At 42.4% G+C, this 25218-nt stretch overlaps 1 protein-coding gene across 2 annotated transcripts in view; it reads left to right on the plus strand.

Moving 5' to 3' along the window:
* Positions 1 to 25218, plus strand: part of LOC144694437 (ubiquitin thioesterase ZRANB1) — a 92590-nt gene that overhangs the window by 29973 nt on the left and 37399 nt on the right. For both annotated transcript variants that reach the window (XM_078564848.1, XM_078564849.1), the window contains one exon: positions 1461 to 1614. In XM_078564848.1, the coding sequence (XP_078420974.1) occupies positions 1461 to 1614 (154 nt within the window). The remainder of the gene's footprint in view (positions 1 to 1460; positions 1615 to 25218) is intronic.

Below are 25218 nucleotides of genomic sequence, written 5' to 3' on the forward strand. Positions count from 1 at the left end.
TTAAGGGACAAGAGGAGCTGGATAGAGGGTCAGTAATAGGAGAAGATAACCAAAAGATATCACAGACAAAAGGACAAAGAGGTGTTGAAGGTGGTGATATCTAAAGGAATGTGCTAATTAAGGGTAGAAAGCAGGACGAGCAAGGTACAGATAGCCCTAGTTGGGGTGGGGATGGGGTGGGGGGAAGGGATCGAAATAGGCTAAAAGGTAGAGATAAAACAATGGATGGAAATGCACTTAAAAATAATGGATGTAGGTGGGAAAAGAAAAAATCTATATAAATTATTGGAAAAAACAAAAAGGAGGGGGAAAATCGGAAAGAGGGTGGGGATGGAGGAGAGAGTTCATGATCTAAAATTGTTGAACTCGTTATTCAGTCCGGAAGGCTGTAAAGTGCCTAGTCGGAAGATGAGGTGTTGTTCCTCCAGTTTGCGTTGAGCTTCACTGGAACAATGCAGCAAGCCAAGGACGGACATGTGGGTATGAGAGCAGGGTGGAGTGTTGAAATGGCAAGCGACAGGGAGGCCTGGGTAATGCTTTCGGACGGACACTACCCAGACCTCCCTGTCACTTGCCATTTCAACACTCCACCCTGCTCTCATGTCCACATGTCCGTCCTTGGCTTGCTGCATTGTTCCAGTGAAGCTCAACGCAAACTGGAGGAACAGCACCTCATCTTCCAACTAGGCACTTTACAGCCTTCCGGACTGAATATCGAGTTCAACAATTTTAGATCATGAACTCTCTCCTCCATCCCCACCCCCTTTCCGATTCCCCCCCCTCCTTTTTGTTTTTTCCAATAATTTATATAGATTTTTCTTTTCCCACCTACTTCCATTATTTTTAAGTGTATTTCCATCCATTGTTATATCTCTACCTTTCAGCCTATTTCTATCCCTTCTCCCCAACCCCACTAGGGCTATCTGTACCTTGCTCGTCCTGCTTTCTACCCATAATTAGCACATTCCTTTAGATAATATCACCACCTTCAACACCTCTTTGTCCTTTTGTCTGTGACATCTTTTGGTTATCTCCACCTATCACTGGCCCTCTATCCAGCTCCTCTTGTCTCTTCTCTCTCTCTCTCTCTCTCTCTCTCTCTCTCTCTCTCTCTCTCTCTTCCCCCCCCCCCCCCCCCCCCCCCCCCCCCCGCGCCACTTAAACCAGCTTATATTTCACCTCTCTTCTATTTTTACTGTTCTGTTGAAGGGTCATTTGGACTTGAAACGTTAACTGTGCTCCTCGCCGCAGATGCTGCCAGACCTGCTGAGTTTTTTCAGGTACTTTTTTGTTTTGGATTTCCAGCATCTGCAGTTTTTTGCTTTTATCTTAATGAGAAAAAGGGAATGTTTTTTGGAAATTCTTGGAGATATATATATATCATTATTACATTCAGTTTCAATTTTTATAAATATTTTGTGAATGTATAGTACTTTTATTCTGCTTCTTTCACTATATAGGTGTCTCAACAAGCTGCCAAGTGTATACCTGCTATGGTATGCCCAGAGCTCACTGAACAGATACGTCGTGAGATAGCTGCATCCCTCCATCAACGCAAGGGAGACTTTGCCTGTTACTTCCTCACTGATCTGGTGACGTTCACATTACCTGCAGGTACTCTTATCATAATGTTACAATGGATGGATTTTGATATAATATTATCGTATGTCAGCTTTTAATAAAAAGAGCAAATCAGAATTGGAGAGTGGATATACGATGTGTAAGAGATATTTATTTGAACTTGATTGAGTTTAAACATGAGGTCAAATGTAATATATTTATTATCAACAATGATTATAATAGTTTGTTAATATGGGCAGAAGAATTTATTCCAAATAGGTGAGACAGCTATCTGGCCAAGTACTTGTCAGCCATTAGCACTCAGCAGGAGGAAGCTTTAACACAGTTTTTTTGATTAATTTTAGCAATAGTATTGTACCTTTTCATGTTAAGAACATTCCAAGGCACATTAGAGACCTAATCAGATAAAAATAGATCCAAGCTATGGGAGAGACCAAAAGCTTGGTCAAAGGGATGGATTTTGAAGGGGGTCTTTAAAGGAGATGGGGAAGGTGGAAGGGTTTATGCACCCCAGCTGGTGATATCTTTGGTACAGCAGGGAATAATAAATTGCTTGAACTATAGAACAACATAAGTCCACCACATTGAGAGCATTTTCATTGTGCTGTCAGCAGCTGCAAGAACCCTCCTTATCATGATAGCTGTGGCACTAGCATATTTATGTAGTGCTGTGATCCATGCAAGCAAATCAGTCTTTTCAATAAAACATTAAACCTAGGCCCTACCTACCTCAGGTGGATGTCAATGGTACCATGGCATTGTTTTGAAGAAATCTGGGAAGTTCTCCCCAGTGTATTGGCCAATATTTATGCAACATCAGGGCAACAGATTATGTGGTAACTATCTCATTGCTATTTGTGGGACCTTGCTGTGCATGAAAATGGCTTCTTACTATGTTACAACAATACCTGCAATTTACCTTGGGGATTGAAGCAATGTGGATTATGGAAATTGCCAGATTTTGGTTGGGCAGTTTGGGCAATGGGCTATTTGGGTCAAGCTGTGTTGGGTGGGGGTCAAGGGTCGCTGGACCATGGATTAGTGTGGCACACAAAGCAGCAAAACTGATAAACTAGTCTGGAGCCTACCGCACCAATGCAGCGCTTAGCTGAATTGTCCAGATAATTTAAAAAAATTTTTACTCATATTAACTTTGAATGGAACATTTATAAAAGTGTTCAGTTTTCGAACAATTCCAGTTTTTAGACAGCTGGATTTGAGACACTGTATCTGTACTTTGTAAAGTGCTTGGGACGTTGTTCACTCATGAAGAGCATTATATAAATGCAAGTCTTTCAATCAGTGTCAGTAACAAATTGATTATTTACTTCATGGTTGTTCACATGATGCTGCTGGTAAAGCTTGGTTGTTATGTTTGGTTTCATGGGGACGCCACTTCAAACCAGATATTATTGTAGATAGTCCCTTGAAACGTTTTGATGTGAAAAGTGCATTTAAGAGCATTTATTTTAAATTTTTAACAAATGAACTCTCCACATATTAGAATGTTCTAAGCTCCTACGATGGCTTGATGAGTTTATTCAGTTAGTAACTCAGCCATTCAGAAATACCTGATTTCCAGTCATTGAATTAGCTGATCTGAGCTGGAGTGATTGTCAGTGATAGATTCAACACGCCTGGGATAAGTAAAGAAAATTTGCCTTGGATTCCTGCTGTGGTACTCTCTGGTGTCCTCCCTTTCTCCTCCCACAATAATCGAGCATGTTTGGATGAGATGAAACCTGCCTGCCCTGTGAAGAATTGCCATGGTAGACGCATGAACTGTATGATGTTTAAGTGACATTGTTAATCATACTTGTGTAGGAACACTGCCCTAATCAATTTGACTTCATCTCACAGGCACTGCTTGATATATATTTGTACTGCTGCTAGAGATCCACCTCCAAAGGTTATCCCCAGTTCCCTCCCTGCACTCCCCAACCTCCCCTACAATACTAAGAATCACCTCATCTAGTGGTATAGGCTTCCATAATTTTTTTCATAGCTTTGGACAAGTTAAGAAGTGATTACTGACCTCCATAGTCCCCCTCCTGACTTTGGAGGAAGATTGAAAAACTGGGCATGGGTAGCATAGTGGTTATGGTAATAGAGTTCAAATTCTACTATGGCTGGGGAATTTAAATTTGATTAAGAGCTAGGATCAGTAATGGTAACTATGAAATTGCATAATTCTTGTAAAGCCCTATGTGGTTCATGAATGTCCTTTTGGAAAGTAAATATGCCATCCTTATCCATTTGTGCCTATATGTTAATTCAGACCCACAGCAGTATAATTTACTTTTAATTGCCCTGAAATGGCATGGCAAATCACTCGTGTCCACACAGATGCACTTGTATACACTCGGCTGTAAGGAGCAATAAGATTATAACTGGACGGGACACTCAGCATTTCCCCAGGCATGGAATATGACAAAGGCCTGGCAAACTCAGTCGACAATGCATGGTCCTCCTTGCTAATGTCTGGGGACCTGTTTGGGAGAGCTGTCCTATAGACTAGTCAAGCACCTATTGATAGTCATACCCTCGGAATCATACTTTTCATCCACTGTCCCAGGCTCCTCCTCCATCCTCACCAGCAGTGACAGTGCAGTAATATACTATTGGGATGGAGTGACCCTGGGAACCCTCGACATTGACTCCGGACTCTGAAGTTTCATGGCATCAGGTCAAGCATAGATGAGGAAATCGGCTGATCATCAACTACCACCCTCCCTTAGATGATGATTCAGTATTCTTTCATGTTGAAGACTACTTTGAAGAAGCACTGAGGGTAGCAAGGGCACAGAACATACTTGCGATGGGGAACTTCAGTGTTCGAGTGGCTCAGTAGCACCACTATTAATCAGGTTGATCCTGAAGGATGTGGAATTGGGCTAGTGGAGCATGGTGAGAACACCAACACAAGAAAGATATCTTTGACCTCGAACTGTAGTAAATTTGAAGTAAATGGGAATTGGAAGGAAGACCTTCCAATGGTGTCATGTCTACCACAAAGGATAGTTATTGGAAGCCAATAATCTTACCTGCAAGAGTTCACCAGGAGTGTCTTAAGCTCAATCATTTTCATAACTGCCCTCCATCATAAGGTCAGAAGTGGGGATGTTTGCTGATGATTGTACAGTGTTCAGTTCGACTTGTAACTCCTCAAATAATGAAGCAGCCTTGTGCCTCCCCACAAGACCTGGACAACATATGAGACTTGGACTGATAAGTGGCAAGTGATATTTGTGGCACACAGGTATCAGGCAATGACCTTTTCCCACTGTGACCCCATTTTGAGGCTTGAAAATTTGTGACCTCAATGTGAGCCTGTGCTTTGGAGGGAAGAAGAGAGCCATTAGAGGGTGGGGAATGGAGGGGAGAGGGAACTGAGGGGGGGTGGTGTCGAACTGTGAGGGCAGGGGGCTGATGGTACTGCAGGGTTTTTAAATAATTAGCACCTACCTTTTCACTGACATTTTTTATAACTTGAATTGGGCCTCAAAGATCAGCCAGTTGGCCAAGCCCATGATTTTGAAAAAATGCGAGGATTTAGAGGGGCCTCGCAGCTGTTAACACTCTCAGATGGAGCTCCATGACTGCCATTGCAGCCTCGGAACCTGCAACTTCCCAATTTTGTCTCAAGACCCCACTGAGCATCTCAGTCCACATTTTGGGTGCCCCTGATCTACAGCAAGAGTGTCCCATCTGCACCTCTCCTTGATATTCAATGGCATTACCATCGCCAAATCTATCACCATTAACATCCTGGGGGTCACCATTGACCAGAAAATTAACTGGACCAACTGCATAAGAATAAGGAAGGAAGGTTGAGTATACTGTAGCGAATAACTCACTACCTGACTCCCAAAGCCCTTTTGCCATTTAAAAGGTACAAATTAGGAGTTTGATAGAATACTTTCCATTTGCCTGGATGAGTGCAGTTCCAACAACACCCAAGAAGCTCAACACCATCAAGAATAAAGCAGCTCACTTAATTGGCACTCCATTCACCAGCTTCAACGTCCACTCCCTCCTCCGCTGACACTCAGTGTGCTGCAGCAACTTACCACAATGTCTATCGTTTAGAAGGGCAAGGACAATAAGTGTACGGGAGCACCTCCTGCAATTTTCCCTCCAAGTCACACAGCATTCTGACTTGGAAATATATTGCCGCTCCAGGATTTTGACCCAGCAATGATGAAGGAATTCCCTACCTAATAACACTGTGGGTGTATCTTCACCATGTGGAAGGCAGTGGTTCAAGAATGGGTCTACCAGCACCAGAGGTCATAGATTTGAAATAATTGGCAGAAGAGCTAGGGAGGAAGGCGGGATCTGTGCAAGCCGGACGGCCTGCACTTGAATAGGATCGGGATGAATGCTCTTGCAGGGAGATTTGCTAGTATTGTAGGGGAGGGCCAGTGACCTCTACATCCCGTGAATGAGAAAAATTGCATAATAATGACCTTTACAACTCAGTAATCTTGTGAAGTTTGTTTCATTTCTCCATTCCCTCATTATTGAATTGTGCCTGTAATGGAATTAAGTGAATTCAGACCCAAACAAAGAATATAATCTGCTTTAACATGGAAATTATTCTGAAATTTATATTTGTAACCAATTTTTAAAGAAGTGACTAGTCACCAAATGGAAATTAGGATTTAGTCAGTTTTAATGAAGAGGGATAGGCAAAGCAGCAATATTATTAGAGAGTCTCAATACTGCTGGGGCAATGGTAGAGTTAAAGGTGTTTCACCTTATTCAGAAACATCATTGAAATTCACTTCTAAGGTATGCATTCTAGCAGTATTTAGTGACCGTTTGTCCATTTGGCCCAGCTGTGAAAACTTAAATTTGTGTTCTACACAAGATGGAAATAGGATTAATATTTTTAAAGCTGGGTCAGTGATGTTAAATGGCTAAATAAAGAAATAGCTGCATGAACCTCCCACAACTCTTTCTCCGGTATATCGATAACAGTTTTGGTGCTACTTCGTATTCTCATCTGGACCTGGAATAGGTACGTAATATCCATTTTCCTGCAGTGAATAGTATCCTGTACATTTAATGATAGAAGTTAGTTAATATAGTATACCAGTAAATAGTGTATTACTGAAGTTTATTAGCTTCTTACTCAGCCTGTTCATGTGTGCTCTTCAGTACATTGTGCAATGTGAAATAAATACTGCACATTAAATAGAATTTTTTTAGCCTAGAGATCATTTAGCCCATTGTCTGTGCAGAATTTCTTGAGCATTATCCCTTTAATCATATCATATGCCCCATATACTCTTAGAATAACTTTGAAAATAAATTTCATACTTACAGTAGTGTTCAAAGGCTGATTTTTAAAACTTTGGAAGGAATTATATCTCTTTAAAAATACTTGAAACTATTATAGTTTGATCTCAGCAATATTTAAAGGAGGGGAGCATTCTATCGATTTATAAATATACATATTTCACTAATCTCGAATGTTGCTAGATAACCTGTTGCAGTCATCCTAAACATGAAAACCTAAACTAGGTGCCCCTAATTTGCATCTGCTTTATTTTGTCTTCCCTCCAACTCTTGTTTTCATCCCTTTTAGTATTATATAGACTTGACTCTTTATCTGCATTTTTAATTGGAAAAAAGAGTTGGGAATCCAGCAATTAAGTTTTTATACTATTGTGAGACATTTGGTACAGCATTCCAGTAACTTTTATTAAACCCAGATGAAAAAGACCCTGCAGATAAAAGCCAAGAACAAACGTGAACATTTAAAATGTTCGTTGGTACCACTGCTCTCTTTATTATGATTGCTGCAGTGACTAGACATGGCTGATGTATTAGTTCTTAATCTGTTTGATTGAATTAACAAAGATTAGCATTTGTAATGTCACAACTGGGGTCAACAGATTGACCCATTTATTGTCGAGGACAAAACTAATTCTCACTTGAAGCATGGGTTACCAAGGGACAACCAGCTCTGATTTATTAAAGGTAAATCATGTCTGACTAACCTGGTTCAGCTCTTTAACTTGTGCAATAGATGTTGTGTACATATGGATTTTTGAAAGATATTCTGTAATGTACAACATAACAGACTTGTTCAGAAATTAGCTCATGGTATTGGAGAGATGGTGGCAACTTTGATACATAATTGGCTAGCAGGTGGTGAGTAATGGTGAAAAGATGCTTTTCTGATTCGTGAAGTTTGCACTGGGATCCCCTGGATTGATATTGCGGCCATTGCTTTTCTTGTATATAAATTACCTGGACATGAATATATGAATGCAATATTGAAATTTGCAAAGGATAGTGTTCAGAAGGACATGGGCATGTACACGGCGGATGCAGTTTAATGCAGATATGTGTGAAGTGCTGCACTTTGGGAGGCATAATATGGAGGGCAGGCATAATCTAATAGTGCTATTGGGGCTGCAAAAGCAGAGGAACCTAGGAGACTCATATTCGCAAACCTTTGAAGGTGGCAGGGCAAGTTGATAAGGCAGTTAAAGCATATGGAATGGTTGGCTTGATAAGTGGAGGTGTTAAATACAAACACAAGTCATGTTAAACTTTTGTAAATCACTGGTTAGGTCTCAGTTGGAGTATTGTGTATAATTCTGGGTATCACTCGTGAGAAGTATCTCGGGGCATTGGAGAGGATACAGAGGCGGTTTAACCGGGATGTGGGACTTTGGTTAGGCGGAGAGATTAGAGAGCTAGGATTATTTCTCTTAGAGAAGAGTGGTTTAAAGGGGTGATTTAATAGAGGTATTCAAAATTGAGGTGTTTGGATAAACAAGTAGGGAGAAATTATTCCCTCTGGTAACTGGGTTGATGACCAGAGGTCATAGATTTAAAATAATTGGCGGAGAGCTAAGGAGGAAGGTGGGAATTATACAAGCCTCACGGTCTACACCTGAATAGGACGGGCGAATGTCTTTGCAGGGAGATTTGCTAGTGTTATTGGGAGGGTTTAACCTCGGTTGGCAGGGTGATGGGACCCTGAGGGCAGATTCAGATGGGACAGATTCAGAGCAGGAGACAGAAAATTAGCGAGTGACTCTGCTTCTTCTGTCCTTCAAAGGTTAAAAGGTTTACAGCACAGGAATTTGGTAATGTCAAAAGGTATTTAGTTAAATGCAAGGAGTATAGCAAACAAGACGATGAGCTGAGGGCACGGATAGACATGGCAGCATGATATCATTGCTATAATGGAAACTTGGCTTAGGGGGGAAAAAATGACTGCTTTTTTTTAGGCAGGATAGAGAGGGGGCTGAAAAAGGTGGGGTTGTAGCATGATTTGTTAACTAATCAATTGTACCTGTGAGGAGGGATTATGTACTAAATCATCAAATGAGGCCATATGGGTTGAGCTCAAATAAAATGGGGTCAGCCACACTACTAGGAGTGTACTAAAGACCCCCAAATAGTGAGAGGGGGATAGAAGAGCAAATATGTAGGCAAATTTCTGAGTGCAAAAACAATAGGGCAATAATAGCTGGGGACTTCATCTACCCTAATGTCGCCTGGGATACAAACGGTGTAATAGGCACAGAGGGCACAAAATTCATGAACTGCATTCAAGAGAACTTTTTTAGCCAGCACGTAACAAGCCCAACGAGAGGGAGTGCAATTCTAGATTTAGCATTAGGAAATGAAGCTGGGCAAGTGGATGAAGTAGCAGTGGGTGACTGTTTTGGAGATAGTGACCATCATACAGTTAGATTTAATGTAATTAAGGAAAAGGATAAAGATAGAACAGGAGTAAAAGTTCTAAATTGGGGAAAGACAGCTTTTACAAAGCTGAGAGATGATCTGATGAAAATGGATTGGTTACAGCTCCTTGAAATGACTGACCAGGGGGAGGCATTTTAAGTAAGATTCTATAGGCATAGTGTAGACGTGTCCCCAGGAAGAAATAAGGTGGTACTGCCAAATCTAGAGCCCCTGGTTATCTAGAAGCATACAAGGTAAGATAAAGCAGAACAAGAAAGCTTATGACAGTCACAAAAAGCTGAATACTGTAGAAAGCCAAGAGGAATATAGGGACTGTAGGGATGAAGTGAAAAAGGTAATTAGGAAAGCAAAGAGAGGATATGAAAAATATTGGCAGATGAAATCAAAGAAAATCCAAAGATGTTTTACCAGTACATTAAGAGATAGAGAATAACTAAGGAAAGGGTAGAGCCTATTAGATGTACATGGTAACTTGTGCGCTGATGCTAAAGATGTGGGCGGGGTTCCCAATGAATATTTTGTCTCTGTCTTCACTAAGGATAGGGATAATGCAGATATTCTACTTGGAGGACTATGAAATATTAGATAATAAGCATAGTGTGAGAGGATGTATTGGAGGTAGTGGCATCCTTGAAGGTGGATAAATCATCAGGGCCGGATGGATTGTATCCCAGGCTGTTGAAAAGAAGCCAGAGAGGAATAGCGGATGCTCTGAGGATTGTTTTCTAATCCTCACTAGATACAGGCAAGGTACCAGAGGATTGGAAGTCTACAAACATTGTACCATTATTTAAAAAGGTTGTGAGGGATAGGCCAAATAATTATAGGCTGGTCAGTCTGACTTTGCTGGTAGGCAAATTATTAGAATCAATTCTGAGAGACAGGATAAACTGTCACTTAGAAAGAAACGGATTAATTGGGGATAGTCAGCGTGGCTTTACCTTAAGACCATAAGACATAGGAGCAGAAATTAGGCCATTCGGCCCATCGAGTCTACTCCGCCATTCAATCATGGCTGATAAGTTTCTCAACCCCATTCTCCCCGTAACCTTTGATCCCCAATCAAGAACCTATCTATCTCGGTCTTAAATACACTCAATGACCTGGCCTCCACAGCCTTCTGTGGCAATGAATTCCATAGATTCACCACTCTCTGGCTAAAGAAGTTTCTCCTCATCTCTGTTCTAAAAGGTCTTCCCTTTACTCTGAGGCTGTGCCCTCGGGTCCTAGTCTCTCCTACTAGTGGAAACATCTTCCCCACGTCCACTCTATCCAGGCCTTTCAGTATTCTGTAAGTTTCAATCAGATCCCCCCCCCTCATCCTTCTAAATTCCATCGAGTATAGACCCAGAGTCCTCAAACGTTCCTCATACGTTAAGCCTTTCATTCCTGGGATCGTTCTCCTGAGCCTCCTCTGGACCCTCTCCAGGACCAGAACATCCTTCCTGAGATACAGGGCCCAAAATTGCTCACAATATTCTAAATGTGGTCTAACCAGAGCCTTATAAAGCCTCAGCAGCACATCCCTGCTTTTATATTCTAATCCTCTCGAAATAAATGCCAACATTGCATTTGCCTTCCTAACTACCGACTCAACCTGCAAGTTAACCTTAAGAGAATCCTGGACTAGGACTCCCAAATCCCTTTGCACTCCAGATTTCTGAATTCTCTCCCCATTTAGAAAATAGTCTATGCCTCTATTCTTCCTACCAAAGCGAATGACCTCACACTTCCCCACGTTGTATTCCATCTGCCACTTCTTTGCCCATTCTCCTAACCTGTCCAAATCCTTCTGCAGCCTCCCCGCCTCCTCAATACTACCTGTCCCTCCACCTATCTTTGTATCATCTGCAAACTTAGCCAGGATGCCCTCAGTTACTTCATCTAGATCATTAATGTATAAAGTGAAAAGTTGTGGTCCCAACACTGACCCCTGTGGAACTCCACTAGTCACCGGCTGCCATCCTGAGAAGGACCCCCTTATCCCCACTCTCTGCCTCCTGCCAGACAGCCAATCTTCTATCCATGCTAGTACCTTACCTCTAACACCATGGGCTCTTATCTTACTGAGCAGCCTCCTGTGCGGCACCTTGTCAAAGGCCTTCTGGAAGTCCAAGTAAATAACATCCATTGGCTCTCCTTTGTCTAACCTACTCATTACCTACTCAAAGAATTCTAACAGATTTGTCAGGCATGACCTCCCTTTGATGAAACCATGCTGACTTTGCCCTATTTTACCATACACTTCCAAGTATTCTGAAATCTCATCCTTAATAATGGACTCTAAAATCTTACCAACGACAGAGTTCAGGCTAATCGGCTTGTAATTTCCCGTCTTTTGCCTCACTCCCTTCTTAAACAGGGGGGTTACATTAGCAATTTTCCAGTCCTCTGGGACCCTCCCTGACTTGAGTGATTCCTGAAAGATCACCACTAACGCCTCTACTATCTCTTCAGCTATCTCCTTCAGAACTCTGGGGTGTAATCCATCTGGTCCAGGTGATTTATCCACCTTCAGATCTTTCAGTTTTCCTAGCACCTTCTCCTTGGTAATGGCCACCATTCTCAGCTCTGCCCCCCGACTCTCTTGAACTTTGGGGATGTTACTCGTGTCTTCCACCGTGAAGACTGATGCAAAGTACCTATTCAGTTTCTCCGCCATTTCTTTGTTCTCCACTACTACTTCTCCAGCGTCATTTTCCAGCGGCCCAATGTCCACTTTTGCCTCTCTCTCTTACCCTTTATATATCTAAAAAAAACTCTTGCAATCTTCTTTTATATTACTGGCTAGTTTACCCTCACATTTAATTTTCTCCCTCCTTATTTCTTTTTTAGTTGTCCTCTGTTGGTCTTTGTAGGCTTCCCAATCCCCTGGTTTCTGACTGCTCTTCGCCGCATTGTATGCTTTCTCTTTAGCTTTAATGCTGTCCCTGACTTCCCTTGTCAGCCATGGTTGCCTCGTCCTCCCTTTAGTAAGCTTCTTCTTCCTAGGGATGAATTTTTGCTATGTCTCCCAAATTACTCCCAGAAACTCCTGCAATTGCTGTTCCACTGTCTTTCCTGCTAGGCTCATCTCCCAGTCAATTCTGGCCAGCTCCTCCCTCATGCCTCTGTAGTTGCCTTTATTCAACTGTAATACCGTTACATCTGATTCCAGCTTTTTCCTCTCAAATTGCAGGGTAAATTCTATCATATTATGGTCACTTCCTCCTAAGGGTTCCTTCACCTTAAGCTCCCTTATCAAATCTGCCTCATTACACATCACTAAATCTAGAATTGCCTGTTCCCTAGTGGGCTCCACCACAAGCTGCTACAAAAACCATCTCGTAGACATTCCACAAATTCCTTTTCTTGGGATCCACTACCAACCTGATTTTCCCAGTCTACCTGCATATTGAAATCCCCCATGATTACTGTAACCTTGCCTTTCTTACACGCCTTTTCTATCTCCTGGTGTATCTTGTGTCCCACATCCTGACTACTGTTCATAACTGTCTGTACGTAACTCCCATTATGGTTTTTTTACCTTTGCGGTTCCTCAACTCTACCCACACAGATTCTACATCATCTGACCCTACTTCATTTCTTGCTATCGATTTAATTTCATTTCTTACTAACAAAGCAATCCCACCCCCTCTGCCAACCTGCCTATCTTTTCGATAGGATGTATATCCTTGCATATTTAGCTCCCAGTCCTGATCCCCTTGCAACCATGTCTCCGTGATGCCCATCACATCATACCTGCTAATTTTAATCTGCGCCACAAGCTCATTTACCTTATTTCGTATACTGCGTGCATTCAGATACAACACCTTCAGTCCTGTATTTCCCGTCCCCTTTCTAATTGTCATCCCTTTATCTGATGTGCTTGAAGTTAGATTCCTAGCCCCGTCCTATTTTGTGTTCTGGAGACTTTAATAGCCTCTCCTGGGCTCTCCTTTCTTTTCAGTTTTTTCATAATTTTCCATGAAGTTGAATCCACCCCCCGACACGCTAACCTGCTGCTTTGTTTCCCATTAGTCAATTAGCTTTGTTAGGGGAAGGTCGTGTCTTACTAATTTAATTGAATTTTTTGAGCAAGTGGCAAGGAGGATTGATGAGCTTAATGCAGAGGATGTTGTCTGCATGGATTTCAGTAAGGCATTTGACAAGGTCCCACATGGCAGACTGGTCAGAAAAGTAAAAGCCCATAGGTTACAGGGGAATGTGGTGAGTTGGATCTCAAATTGACTCAGTGACAGGAAACAAAGGGCAATGGTCGATGGATATTTTTTGTGAATGGAAAACTGTTTCCAGTGGCATTCCACAGGGCTGGATGTTGGGGTCCTTGCTGCTTGTATATATTAATGACTTAAATGTGGGTGGCATGATTGGGAAATTTGCATATGATACAAAAATTGGCCATGTAGTTGATAGTGAAATGGATAGCTGTTGTCTCCAGGATGATATCAATGGTTTGGTTGAGTGGGCAAGAAAGTGGCAGATGGAATTCAATCCAGAGAAGTGTGAGGTAATGCATTTGGGGAGGGCAAACAAAACTAGGGAATACACAATAAATGGAGGATATTGGGAGGGGTAGAGGAAGTGAGAAACCTTGGAGTGCATGTCCACAGGACCCTGAAGGTAGCAGACAGGTGGATAAGGTGGTCAAGAAAGCACATGGAATGCTTTCCTTTATTGGATGAGGTATAGAATACAAATGATGGAACTGTATAAAACGTTGGTTAGGCCACAGCTTGAATTTTGTGTACAGTTCTGGTAGCTACATTACAGCTCTGGAGAAAGTACAGAAGAGGTTTACAAGAATGTTGACAGGGCTTGAAAATTGCAGCTAGGAGGAAAGATTGGAAAGGCTGGCATTGTTTTCCTTGGAACTGAGGCGGCTGAGGGGTGACCTGATTGTGGGGCCTAGATAGACAGGACTGCCCTGTTTCCCCAAGCATAGAAGTCAAATACCAGGGCGCACAGATTTAACGTGATCGGTTAAAGGATTAGAGGGAGCATGAGGAAATATTACTTCACCCAGAGGGTGATGGGTGTTTGGAATTCCCTGCCTGGTTTGGTGGTGGAGGCAGAAACCCGCAACTCATTTAAAAGGCACCTGGAACTGCACCTAAAGTGTAACTTGAAAGGCTATGGACCGGGTGCTGAAAGGTAGGATTGGAATGGGCAGCAAGTTTTTTTTCCGGCTGTCATAGACACGATGGGCTGAATGGCCTCTTTCTGTGCTGTAACTTTTCTATGGTTCTATGGGGGGGAATGAGAGATTTTTTTCAGAGTTGTTAGATCTGGAGTAAACACCTGGAATCAAATTCCATAACTTTCAAGGCAACTAGACATGTATTTGAAGAGAACTAATTTTCAGGTTTATGGGAAGTAAGCTGGCAGGTGGAACTGAATTGCACACCTCTTTCAAAGAGTGAACATCAACATGGCAGGCTGAATGGCCTCCTTTTGTATGACCCTATCTATAGTTGGCAGAATTATGCTTTTTACATTGGGAGCAGTTGGGAAAGTGGAGCTGAGGCTTAAGGTGAGCTATGATCACGTTGAATGACAGAGGAGCCTTAGTGGGGCTGTATGACCTGATCCTGTGCCTATTTCTTAGTTCTTACAGTTTTTTTATTCATTCATGGGATGTGGGCATCACTGGCTAGCCCAGCATTTATTACGCATCCCTAATTGCCCTTGAGAAGTTGATGGTGAGTTGCCTTGAACTGCTGCTGTCCATGTGCTATTAGGGAGGGACCTCCAGGATTTTGACCCATCAACAGTGAAGCAATGGTGATATATTTCCAAGCCAGGATAGTGTGGGGCCTGGAGGGGAACTTGCAGGTGATGGTGGCCCCACGTGTCTGCTGCCCTGTTCTTCTATATGTTAGCGGTCGTGAGTTTGAAAGGTGCTATCTAATGAGCCTTGGTGAGTTCCTGCAGTGCACCTTGTAGATGGAAACACTGCTGTCACTGTGCGTCGGTCCAGGTGGAGGGAGTGAATGGCACCCCGTCCACAAACAATCAAGCGGGCTGCTCTGTCCTGGATGGTGTCAAGCTTCTTGAGTGTTGTTGGAGCTGTACTCATGCAAGCAATTGGAGAGTATTCCATCACACTCCTTACTTACATCTTGTAGATGGTTGATAGGCTTTGGGAAGTCAGGAGGTGAGTTACTAGCCGCAGGATTCCGAGCCTCTGACCTCTTGTAGCCACAGTATTTATATGGCTAGTCCAGTTCAGTTTCTGGCCGATGGTAACTCCTAGGATGTTGTTAGTTGGGGATTCAGTGATGGTAATTCCATGACTGTTAAGCGATGATGGTTAGATTCTCTTGTTGGAGATGATCATTGCCGGTCACTTGTGTGGCACAAATGTTACTTGTCACTTGTCAGTCCTGGCCTAGGTTTTGTTCAGGGCTTGCTGCATTTGGACATCAGTATCTGAGGAGTCATGAATGGTGCTACACTTCGTACAATCATCAGTGAACATCCCCACTTCTGACCTTATGATGGAAGGAAGGTCATTGATGAAGCAGCTGAAGATGGTTAGGCTGAGGACACTACCCTGAGGAGCTCCTGCAGTGATGTCCTGGAGCTGAGATGATGGACCTCCAACAACCGCAACCATCTTCCTATGTGCTGTTTATGACTCCAACCAGTGGAGAGTTTAACCCCTGATTCCCATTGACTCCAGTTTTGCTCCTTGATGCCACACTTGGTCAAATGCTGCCTTGATGTCAAGGGCAGTCACTCTCACCTCGCCTCTGGAGTTCAGCTCTTTTGTCCACGTTTGAACCAAGGCTGTAATGAGGTCAGGAGCTGAGTGGCCCTGTCGGAACCCAAACTGAGTGCCACTGAGTAGGTTATTACAAAACAAGTGCCGCTTGATAGCACCGTTGATGACTCCTTCCATCACTTCGCTGTTGATCGAGAATAGACTGATGGGCTGATAATTGGCTGGTTTGGATATGTCCTACCTTTGTGGCAATTTTCCGCATAGCTGGGTAGATATCAGTGCTGTAGCTGTACTGGAACAGCTTGGCTAGGGGTGCGGCAAGTTCTGGAGCATAGGCCTTTAGTACTATTGCTGGAATTATGTCAAGGCCCATTGCCTTTATAGTATCCATTGCCATCAGCCGTTTCTCGATATCATGTGGAGTGATTCAAATTGGCTGGACTGACATCTGTGATGCTGGGGACCTCTGGGGGAGGCTGATATCGTCAATCACTCAGCATTTCTGGCTGAAAATTGTTGCAAATGCTTCAGCCTTATCTTTTACACAGATGTGCTCAACTCCCCCATCATTGAGGATGGGGATACTTGTGGAACTGCCTCTTCCAGTGAGTTGTTTAATTGTGCACCACCATTCACAGCTACATGTGGCATGACTGCTGTGCCTAGATCTGATCCGTTGGTTGTGGAATCATTTAGCTCTGTCTACCACTTGCTCCTTACACTGTTTGGTAAGCAAGTAATCTTGTGTGTAGCTTCACCAGGTTGAGACCTCATTTTAGGTATGCCTGGTGTTTCTCCTGGCATGCCCTTCTGCACCTCATTGAACGGACTTGAACTCCTGGCCTGTTGGGAATGGCAGAGTGGAGGATATGCCAGGCCATGAGGTTACAGATTGTGGTTTTAGACAACTCTACTGCTGCTGATGGTCCAAATTGCCTCATGGTTGCCCAGTCTTGAGTTGCTAGATCTGTTAGAAATCTATCCCATTTAGCACAGTGGTAGGGGGAGAAGGTGACATAGTAGTACTGTCATTGAACAGAAGCTCAGGCTAATGCTGTGGCATAAAGGTTCAAAACCCACCATGGCAGCTGGTGCAATTTAAATCTGTAAAAATTATTTTAGGGTACTATAATGCCCTGTAGGGTAGGAAATCTGGCATCCTCATCCGGTCTGGCCTATGTAACTCTAGAGCCATAGAAATGTGCTTGACTCTTAACAGCTCTCTGAAATTGTGTGGCAAGCCACTTAGGTCAAGGGCACTTAGGGAAGGGCAAAGAATGCTGGCCTTACCTGCGATGCCCACATCCCATCAAAGAATAAACTTTAAAAAAGAAATACAATGGAAGGTATCCTCAAAGTGAAGACGGGACTTGGTCTCCACAAGGACTATGTGGTGGTCACTTCTATCAGTACTGCAACGGGCAGATGCATCTGCAGCAGGCAGGTTGGTGAGAATGTGGTCAAGTATATTTGTTCTTCCCTCGCCACCTGCTGCAGACACAGCCTAGCAGCTATGTCTTTTAGGACTCAGCCAGCTCAGTCTTGAGTGGTGCTACTGAGCGACTTCTGGAGAAATCTCCCACCCAGAGTACATTCCGTGCCCTTCCCACCCTCAGTGCTTCCTCGAAGTGGTGATCAACATGGAGGAGTACTGATTCATCAGCTGAGGGAGGGCGGGATGTGGTAATCAGCAGAAGGTTTCCTTGCCCATGTTTGACCTGATACCATGAAACTTCATGGGGTCCGGAGTCCGAGAGAGCTCCCAGGGCAACTCCCTCCGAACTGTGTACCACTGTGCCGCCATCTCTGGTGGGTCTGTCCTGCCAGTGGGACAGGACATACCCAGCGATGGTGGCGCCTGGGACATTATCTGTAAGGTATGATTCTGAGAGTATGCCTATGTCAGCCTGTGAGACAGCTCTCCCAATTTTGGCACAAGCCCCCAGTTGTTAGTAAGGAGGACTTTGCAGGATCGACAGGGCTGAGTTTGCCATCGTTTCCAGTGCCTAGGTCGATGCCATGTGGTCCATCCGGTTTCATTCCTTATCCCAATTTTCTGTACAACTGAGTGACTTGCTATGCTATTTCAGGGGCACTTAAGAGTTAACTACATTGCTGTGACCTGGAGTCAGATGTAGGCCAGATTGGGTATTTTTATATTATTGAATTCAAATTCCACCATCTGCCATGGTAGGATTCAAACCTGGGACCCCAGCGCATTACCCTGGGTCTCTGCATTATTAGTCCAGTGACTTCCATAACGTCACTGCATATACAATGTATACAAAAGTAGGGTTGATTTATTTCGCTCTTGAAAACTATATTTCCAAATGTATAATTTTAAGCTGAGCAGCCATATAAATGGGGTAGGAATCAACATTGAATTCTCCTAATGAGCAGAACCACATTTATACTTTAGTTTGAGCTATTTGCAGAAATAATTAAATATTTCTCCAAAGGTTAATGCAAGATGGGATAGGTTTGATTAGCTTCTTCGCCTGAAGTGGGTGAAGTTGAGAAAGCAACATGCAAGTGCAACAATAAGTGTTTGCAGACTTGCTACTTCGCTTTGTTTATGGTGATCTCAGTACAAAGACAGGAATTGCCATGATGTATTGTATTTAAACATTGAAAAATGGTCAGTGTCACAACTATTATTTATCAACCAAAATGTTGTTGAGGTGGGGGAGGAAACTAGGGAAAGAGTGAATGTACAGCCAACCTACAAAATGGGTGCAAATCAATAAAGTCAAATTATAAGACAAAGAAAGGTCTTCCACTGTTTGTTCACTCTACTTACAGAGATCCTACATTGTCCAGTTTTTTCTGAAGTCAGTGGAGGCTTGGTGCATATCCCACCTTGAGCTCTGGAGGCTTATTCTTTAATTTATTCTTGTAATCTATTTCTATCAGAAGTAAAAGAATGGACTGGTAGTGAAGCAAAGTTCTCACTTCAGCAAATGCAGTACATTTCAAAAGATTATCCATGGGCAGTAGACATTAAGTACCAGAAATGTTTGGCATGGTGTGTGTAGTGGAATGATTCGTAGATGTTGATGCTTCACTCGCTTTTGATATAGCTGTCCGCAGGTTTGTGGTGCAATTTTGTGAAAATGCATTTCTAATAAGAGTTTAATGCATTGGCCAGAGTGCAGAAGTACTTATGTCAATGGACTGGTAATCCGGAGGTTTAGACTAATGATTTGGAGATGAGTTCAAATCCCACCACAGCAACTGAGGAATTTAAATTCAGGTAATTGTATAAACTTGGAAGAAAAAGCTAGTATGAGTAAGAGTGGCCATGTAACTACCTGATTGACATACAAACCCCCAACTGATTCACTGATATCTTTCTAGGGAAGGAAGTGTGCTGTCCTTATCAGACCTGGTGTGTATGTGACTCAAGCCACACAATGTGGTTGATTCTTAAATGCCCTATGAAATGCCCTAACAAGCCACCCTGTTGTATTCAAGAAAGTGGCTCATCATCAACTTCACATTGGCAATTGAGGATGAGTAATAAATGTTGGCCTTACCAGAGACGACAACATCCCATGAATGAGTTTTAAAAAAAAACAACCCAGGGCATGTTTATGAATCCATGCCAGATTGTTGTGATAAAGACCCCTTTCAATAATTGTCAAGTTGTCAATGACTTGAGCGTTAGCAGGAATTGGGTCAAAGCTGCTAGGTGTGAGGCCATAACCCAAAAGTGCTCCTAATATGGTACTAAATTGGCAATCTCAAAGGCCTGAAGGATAGCTGGTATGACAAGGGAGAAAATGACTCTTGGTTTTACTCTGCAAAAGAGCTGTGCTTCACCTTAATCTCTGATGTACAATAAGGCCACTGGATGACAAAGGAGTAGAAGGCCTTTGCTTTCCCATTGCATATATCCCTCTATATTTTGCAAAAAAGTGAAGTTGAAGCATAGAGGAGTACTTGAAAACATTTTCCTCAAGTCTATTAGTGCCACAAGGGAGAAGTGAAGGGTTTTAACCTTGTGGGATTTTTTTTTGTTGTTCTCCAGCTATCTTGGGTGATTTATCTGTTCCCATGATACTTTTTGGAGTCATGTGCTATTATGTATAACAAATACCATGTACCAGGCAAATTTAAAACCTTTTAAATAAAATGGAAGTATTAGTCATTTTAATGATAGCAAATGGTTGTAACTTTGCACTCTTGCAATTTAGCACTGATATAATGTGTTAGGTTAAATAAGCATATTAATACCTTTACATCATCAAAATGTCAATTTATTGCTCACAGTGAGGAGATGTGGTTCTTCTCCCCTGACATTGCATTTCTTTACTGTTCCCACTACCATCCAAGGAATTGATGAGTTCCAATGTTCCCACCACTGGCAGGTTTATCTTGCCATTTAGCAGGGCAAGATATGTATGAATGTGGCATCATGGGACAACATTGAGCTTATTTTCAAATTCCATATTGGGAAACAATTCCTCTTAACGTCCACTTTTTTAGCTTTCATTTCTAGATAAACAACTGAAAATCAGTAGTTGACATGGTACTTGCTGACTTTATGCTGCTTTTGCTGACTATAGCTGAGCTGCTGAGTAAATGGAGCATTTATTTTTAGTGTGCTTTTCGAAGCAATAGCTGCTCCACTAAGAAATTAACTCATTTTAGAACACTAGTATACAAGTTTTAATACAAATTTTACTACAAAGGCTGTGTTTAAACTAGTTGCTGAAATTGTAAACACAAGTCCTGAAAGTGAGAATGCATTACCAGTGGTGAAATTTTATACCGCTTTTGAAATTGTCCCTTAGAAAGATGTTTGACGAGAATTTGTTCCCTTGTGTATAGAAGTTCATTTGTAGAGGTGGTCATTAACCAGAGCTTTTTGGTAAAATGCTTGGGAAAATTAATGTTTGCTCTCAATTCCATTTTATTCAGCTGTCTCAATATAGTAAGTAGTGACCAAAGGATAACTTTTGACGTCTGTCATTGTCTCTGGATGTATCTGTAGGCCTCAAAGGCAACAAAACAAATTTGTAAAGCATCTTTTTAATGTAGGATGATGCCCTAAGGCATATCACAGGACTGCAATAATACAAAAATTGGCAAATTGAACCATATAAGGAGATATTGGGATAGGTGACTAAAATCTTGTCAAAGTGGTAAGTTTAATTTTAAAGGGGGGCATTGGGGGGAGAGAGAGGTTTAGATAGGGAACTCGTTTCAGTCAGAGATGGCTGAAGGAACAGTTGCCAATGTTGGGGTGATGGGAGTGGTGGTGCATGGTTGGCGAACCCTAGAGTTCTTGGAGCGTCTTGTGTTGCAGGAGGTTAGAGAAAGAGAGGGCAAGGCCATGAACATGGGGATAATTTTAATTTGAGGCATTGGTCTGGGAACCAATGTAGGTGATCAAGCACTGGGCGATGGGTAACGGACTTAGTGTGGGCTGAGTTATGGGCAGTGGAGATTTAGATGAGCTCCAGTTTATGGAGATTGGGAGATGAGCGGTTGGCACATTAAAACAATAGAATCTGAGGTAACCGAATGGTTGAGGGTTTCAGCAGCAGATAAACTGGGATTAAAGATGGGGTTAAAAAATAATGTATCTAAGGAAATCGTGCCATCAAAACTTGGATGGGTTTAGTTTTCCTTGCTAAACAGTGTTTCTGCAACATGTGGAATGTGCATACAGGGCAAACAATAGATGCACATGGTTTCTGGGAGTGAATTATGAAAGGTTGCCAGGAATGTGGAAAGTAGATGTTAAATAATTTAAACCAAGGGAAACCACAATTAAGTAAATGTACAAATAATCAGTAATTAGATGTCAGCTTTAAAATGAATATATAGAACCACCAACATAAAGGAATCTGGTAATATATAAATAATAAAAAGTAAAGGACCCTAAAAGTTAATAAACAGGATTAATTGATACAAATTAATTGGAAATTAAGCTAGATCCATCTGCTAAATATAATAAATTTTGTAATTCTATTATAGTTAGAGACTTTAATCACTACTAACAAAGAAATAAGTAGAACACAATGCAGCCTCTGTCCAGACTGAGTGTGTATGGAAGCTTTGGACAGTGGTTCTGACGCTGATCGCCACACCTTCAGGAAATGCTTGGATTCTTGGACTGAATTTTCTCAGCCTCTTGTGGGGCTGGCAGAAAAATAGCAGGATGCCATTTTGGAGGGCTGTCTTGGCACATTCCTGAAGTTTTCCAGTGGTGGCCTGTGAAACAGAGCACCTGCCCATTAAATGGATAAGGCCCCAATTAGGTGCAATTTTGTGGCACTACTGGCATTTTGCCAGCAACAAATAGCCCCCTGCTGCATGTGGAGGTGGCCGATGCAATGGATGTGGAGGATCTTTGCCCCAAAAGGGGGCAGCAGGCAGGGAAGACATCCCCATGGCCCCAATGATACAGTCGGAGGGATTTTCCCTCTTCTCTGACGGCTCTTCTGCTTTCCCTTCAAATATTTAATTATCTTTACGCCCCCGAGGGTGCCTCCTTCCTTAGTAGGACGGAAAGCATGAAGGCGACCAATTAGGAGGCCACCTGCAGGGAAAAATAGTTCCCCTAGTCTGGCTCCCCACAAGTGTGAGCTTGGGATCCTAGTTTGGTCACTATGTTGGGTTCCTGAAGCTCGCAGGAAAACCCTGCCCCTTAGTTGGAGTGTGTGATTTAGAGATACAAGAGAGGGGTAGGAATTCTTGAGTATTGCCACAGGAAAGCACAAGTGTGAGAAAAGGAATGTATGATTCAGTTAAGAGATGAGGAACTGAGGAGAGATTGAATAACAGTTCGCACACAGTGTTGTCCCAGCAGGCACAATGTGCTTGATACTTTTGAGGAACAGGAGTAGGACTGGGGAAGGTAGTTAAAAGGGATTCAACAAATTTCAGGATAGATGGCATTCTCTGCAGCCACACTAGTGTCCCAAAGTATGTGAGAGTAAGGATTATCTCAGTGTGGCTGGAAAAGAATTTAGAGAGAAAGGGGTAAGGTCAAGTTGCAATAGTCCCTGTCTGGACCAATTAGATGGGGAAGGAAAAGGAGATGCTGCTGAGAGAGTATCAGGAGCTGGGAGTTAACTTTAAAAAGCGGGCCTTCACCGATGGTAATCTGAGCCACATGCTAACTGGCATTGGGGCAGATCAGGAAGGTGAACAATTGGCTAAAGCACTGGTGTGAGGAGGAGGGGTTCCATTTCATGGGACACTAGCAGTAGTACAGGGATAGGGAGCTGATGAAAGGTCACCTCGACCTGAAACGTTAACTCTGTTTCTCTCCACAGATGCTGCCTGATCTGTTAGGTATTTGCAGCATCTTTTGTTTTTATTGTAGAAGGGAACAATTATTAGAGTACCTGCCCATTAAATGGATAAGGCAACAATTATGGAGCTCAATGTACTATTGGGACAAGTTCCATCCCAACTGGGCTACTCGTGGAAAGGATAAGCAGGATAAAAAGAACTTTAAACTAATAAATGAGTGTGGGTGGGAGGGCTCAGTCAGGAACAATATAAATAAGAACATAACATAAAAATAGGAGCAGGAGTAGGCCATTCAGCCCTTCAAACCCACTCTGCCATTCAATGAAATCATGGCTGATCATCTTCATCATTTTTCCTGCGCTATTCCTGTAACTCTTGATATTTTTAATATCTAGAAACCTATCAATCCCAGTCTTGAACATATTCAATGACTGAGCCTTCACAGCCTCTGGGGCAGAGAATTCCAAAGATTCACCACCCTCTGAATGAAGTAATTCCTCCTCATCTCAGACCTAAATGGCCTGAAACTTATTCTGAGACTGTCATCCCTGGTTCTAGCCCCCCCCACCTCACACGCACATGCACAAAGCCAAGGGAAACATCATCCCTGCGTTTACCCTGTCGAGCTGTAAGAATTTTGTATGCTTGAATAATATCACCTCTCATTCTTCTAAACTCTAGAGAATAAAGGCCCAGTGTACTTATCTTTTCTCATAGAAGAATCACAGCATCCAAGGAATTAATTTAGTGAACCTGCATTGCACTCCCTCAATGGCAAATATATCTTTCCTTGGGTAAGGAGACCAAAACTGTGCTTGAGGTTCAGTTTCACCAAGGCTCTATATAATTGCAGTAAGACACCTTTACTCCTATACCCAAATCCTTTTGTAATAAAGGCCAATGTGCTATTTGCCGCCTTAATTGCTTGCTGTACCTGCATGTTGGTTTAGTGACTCATGAACAAGGACACCCAAGTTTCTTTGGAGCTCAACACTTCCCAGCCTCTCACCAATTAAATAACATTCTATTTCTATTTTTGCCTACCAAAGTGGATAACCTCACATTTCTCCACATCGTATTCCATCTGCCAAATTTTTGCCCACTCGTTTAGCCTCTCCAAATCTCCTTGAGGTGTCTTTGCATCCTCCTCAAAACTCTCACTTCTATCTTGTTTTGTGTCATCTGCAAACTTGGGAATATTAATTTGATTACAAATGATAGTTTTAAGGTTTTTTTTAGAAAAAGAGTAGCAGAGAAAGAGCAGAATTCCAATTGCAGTAAACTGGTCAAAACTTATTAGGTAAATCTACAGATGAATATTGTAGGGTGTTGAAAATGTAATTTATCTTAATACAACATTGTCTCCTGAAGGGGAAAGAGTTGCTCCTGCCAAATAAAACAGTCTTGCTCATCAAAAGAGGTGAGCAGCATATAACAGAAGGAAGAGCATGCAAAAACACAAGGAATAGTGTTGCAATTATGAAGCCTATAAATTAAAGGCGCAGTCCCAAAACAATCATAAGGTAAGTTTAAAGGGGGGTCATATATGATTTGTTCTGAAGTCTGCTTGACAGCCAGCCTGGGTGGTTTGATTGTTAGAGATTAAAGGGACCCAGGTTGTTTTACTGGGCAGAAGGTGCAAGGACTTAGCGCACAGGCTGCTACCATTCTCTCCAGCAGTGGATAGACTGAGTTTCTGAAGTCTCCAGGAAAGTGTTGAGAATGTCAGATTGTAAACAGTTATATTTTAAAATGTCCATTTACTCCTAAGATAAGAGAGCTGGGGTCTCAAGGATAGCTAATCAAGCATCCCTACCTGGATAGAAAACCGGTGATTCATGTTGCCATGGAGAAGGTCTTTGAAAGGGTCAGCGTTTCTAAGATATCCCTGAAAACACTCATAAGGT

Source organism: Cetorhinus maximus, chromosome 20, assembly GCF_964194155.1.
Source record: "Cetorhinus maximus chromosome 20, sCetMax3.hap1.1, whole genome shotgun sequence".
Lineage (NCBI taxonomy): Eukaryota > Metazoa > Chordata > Chondrichthyes > Lamniformes > Cetorhinidae > Cetorhinus > Cetorhinus maximus.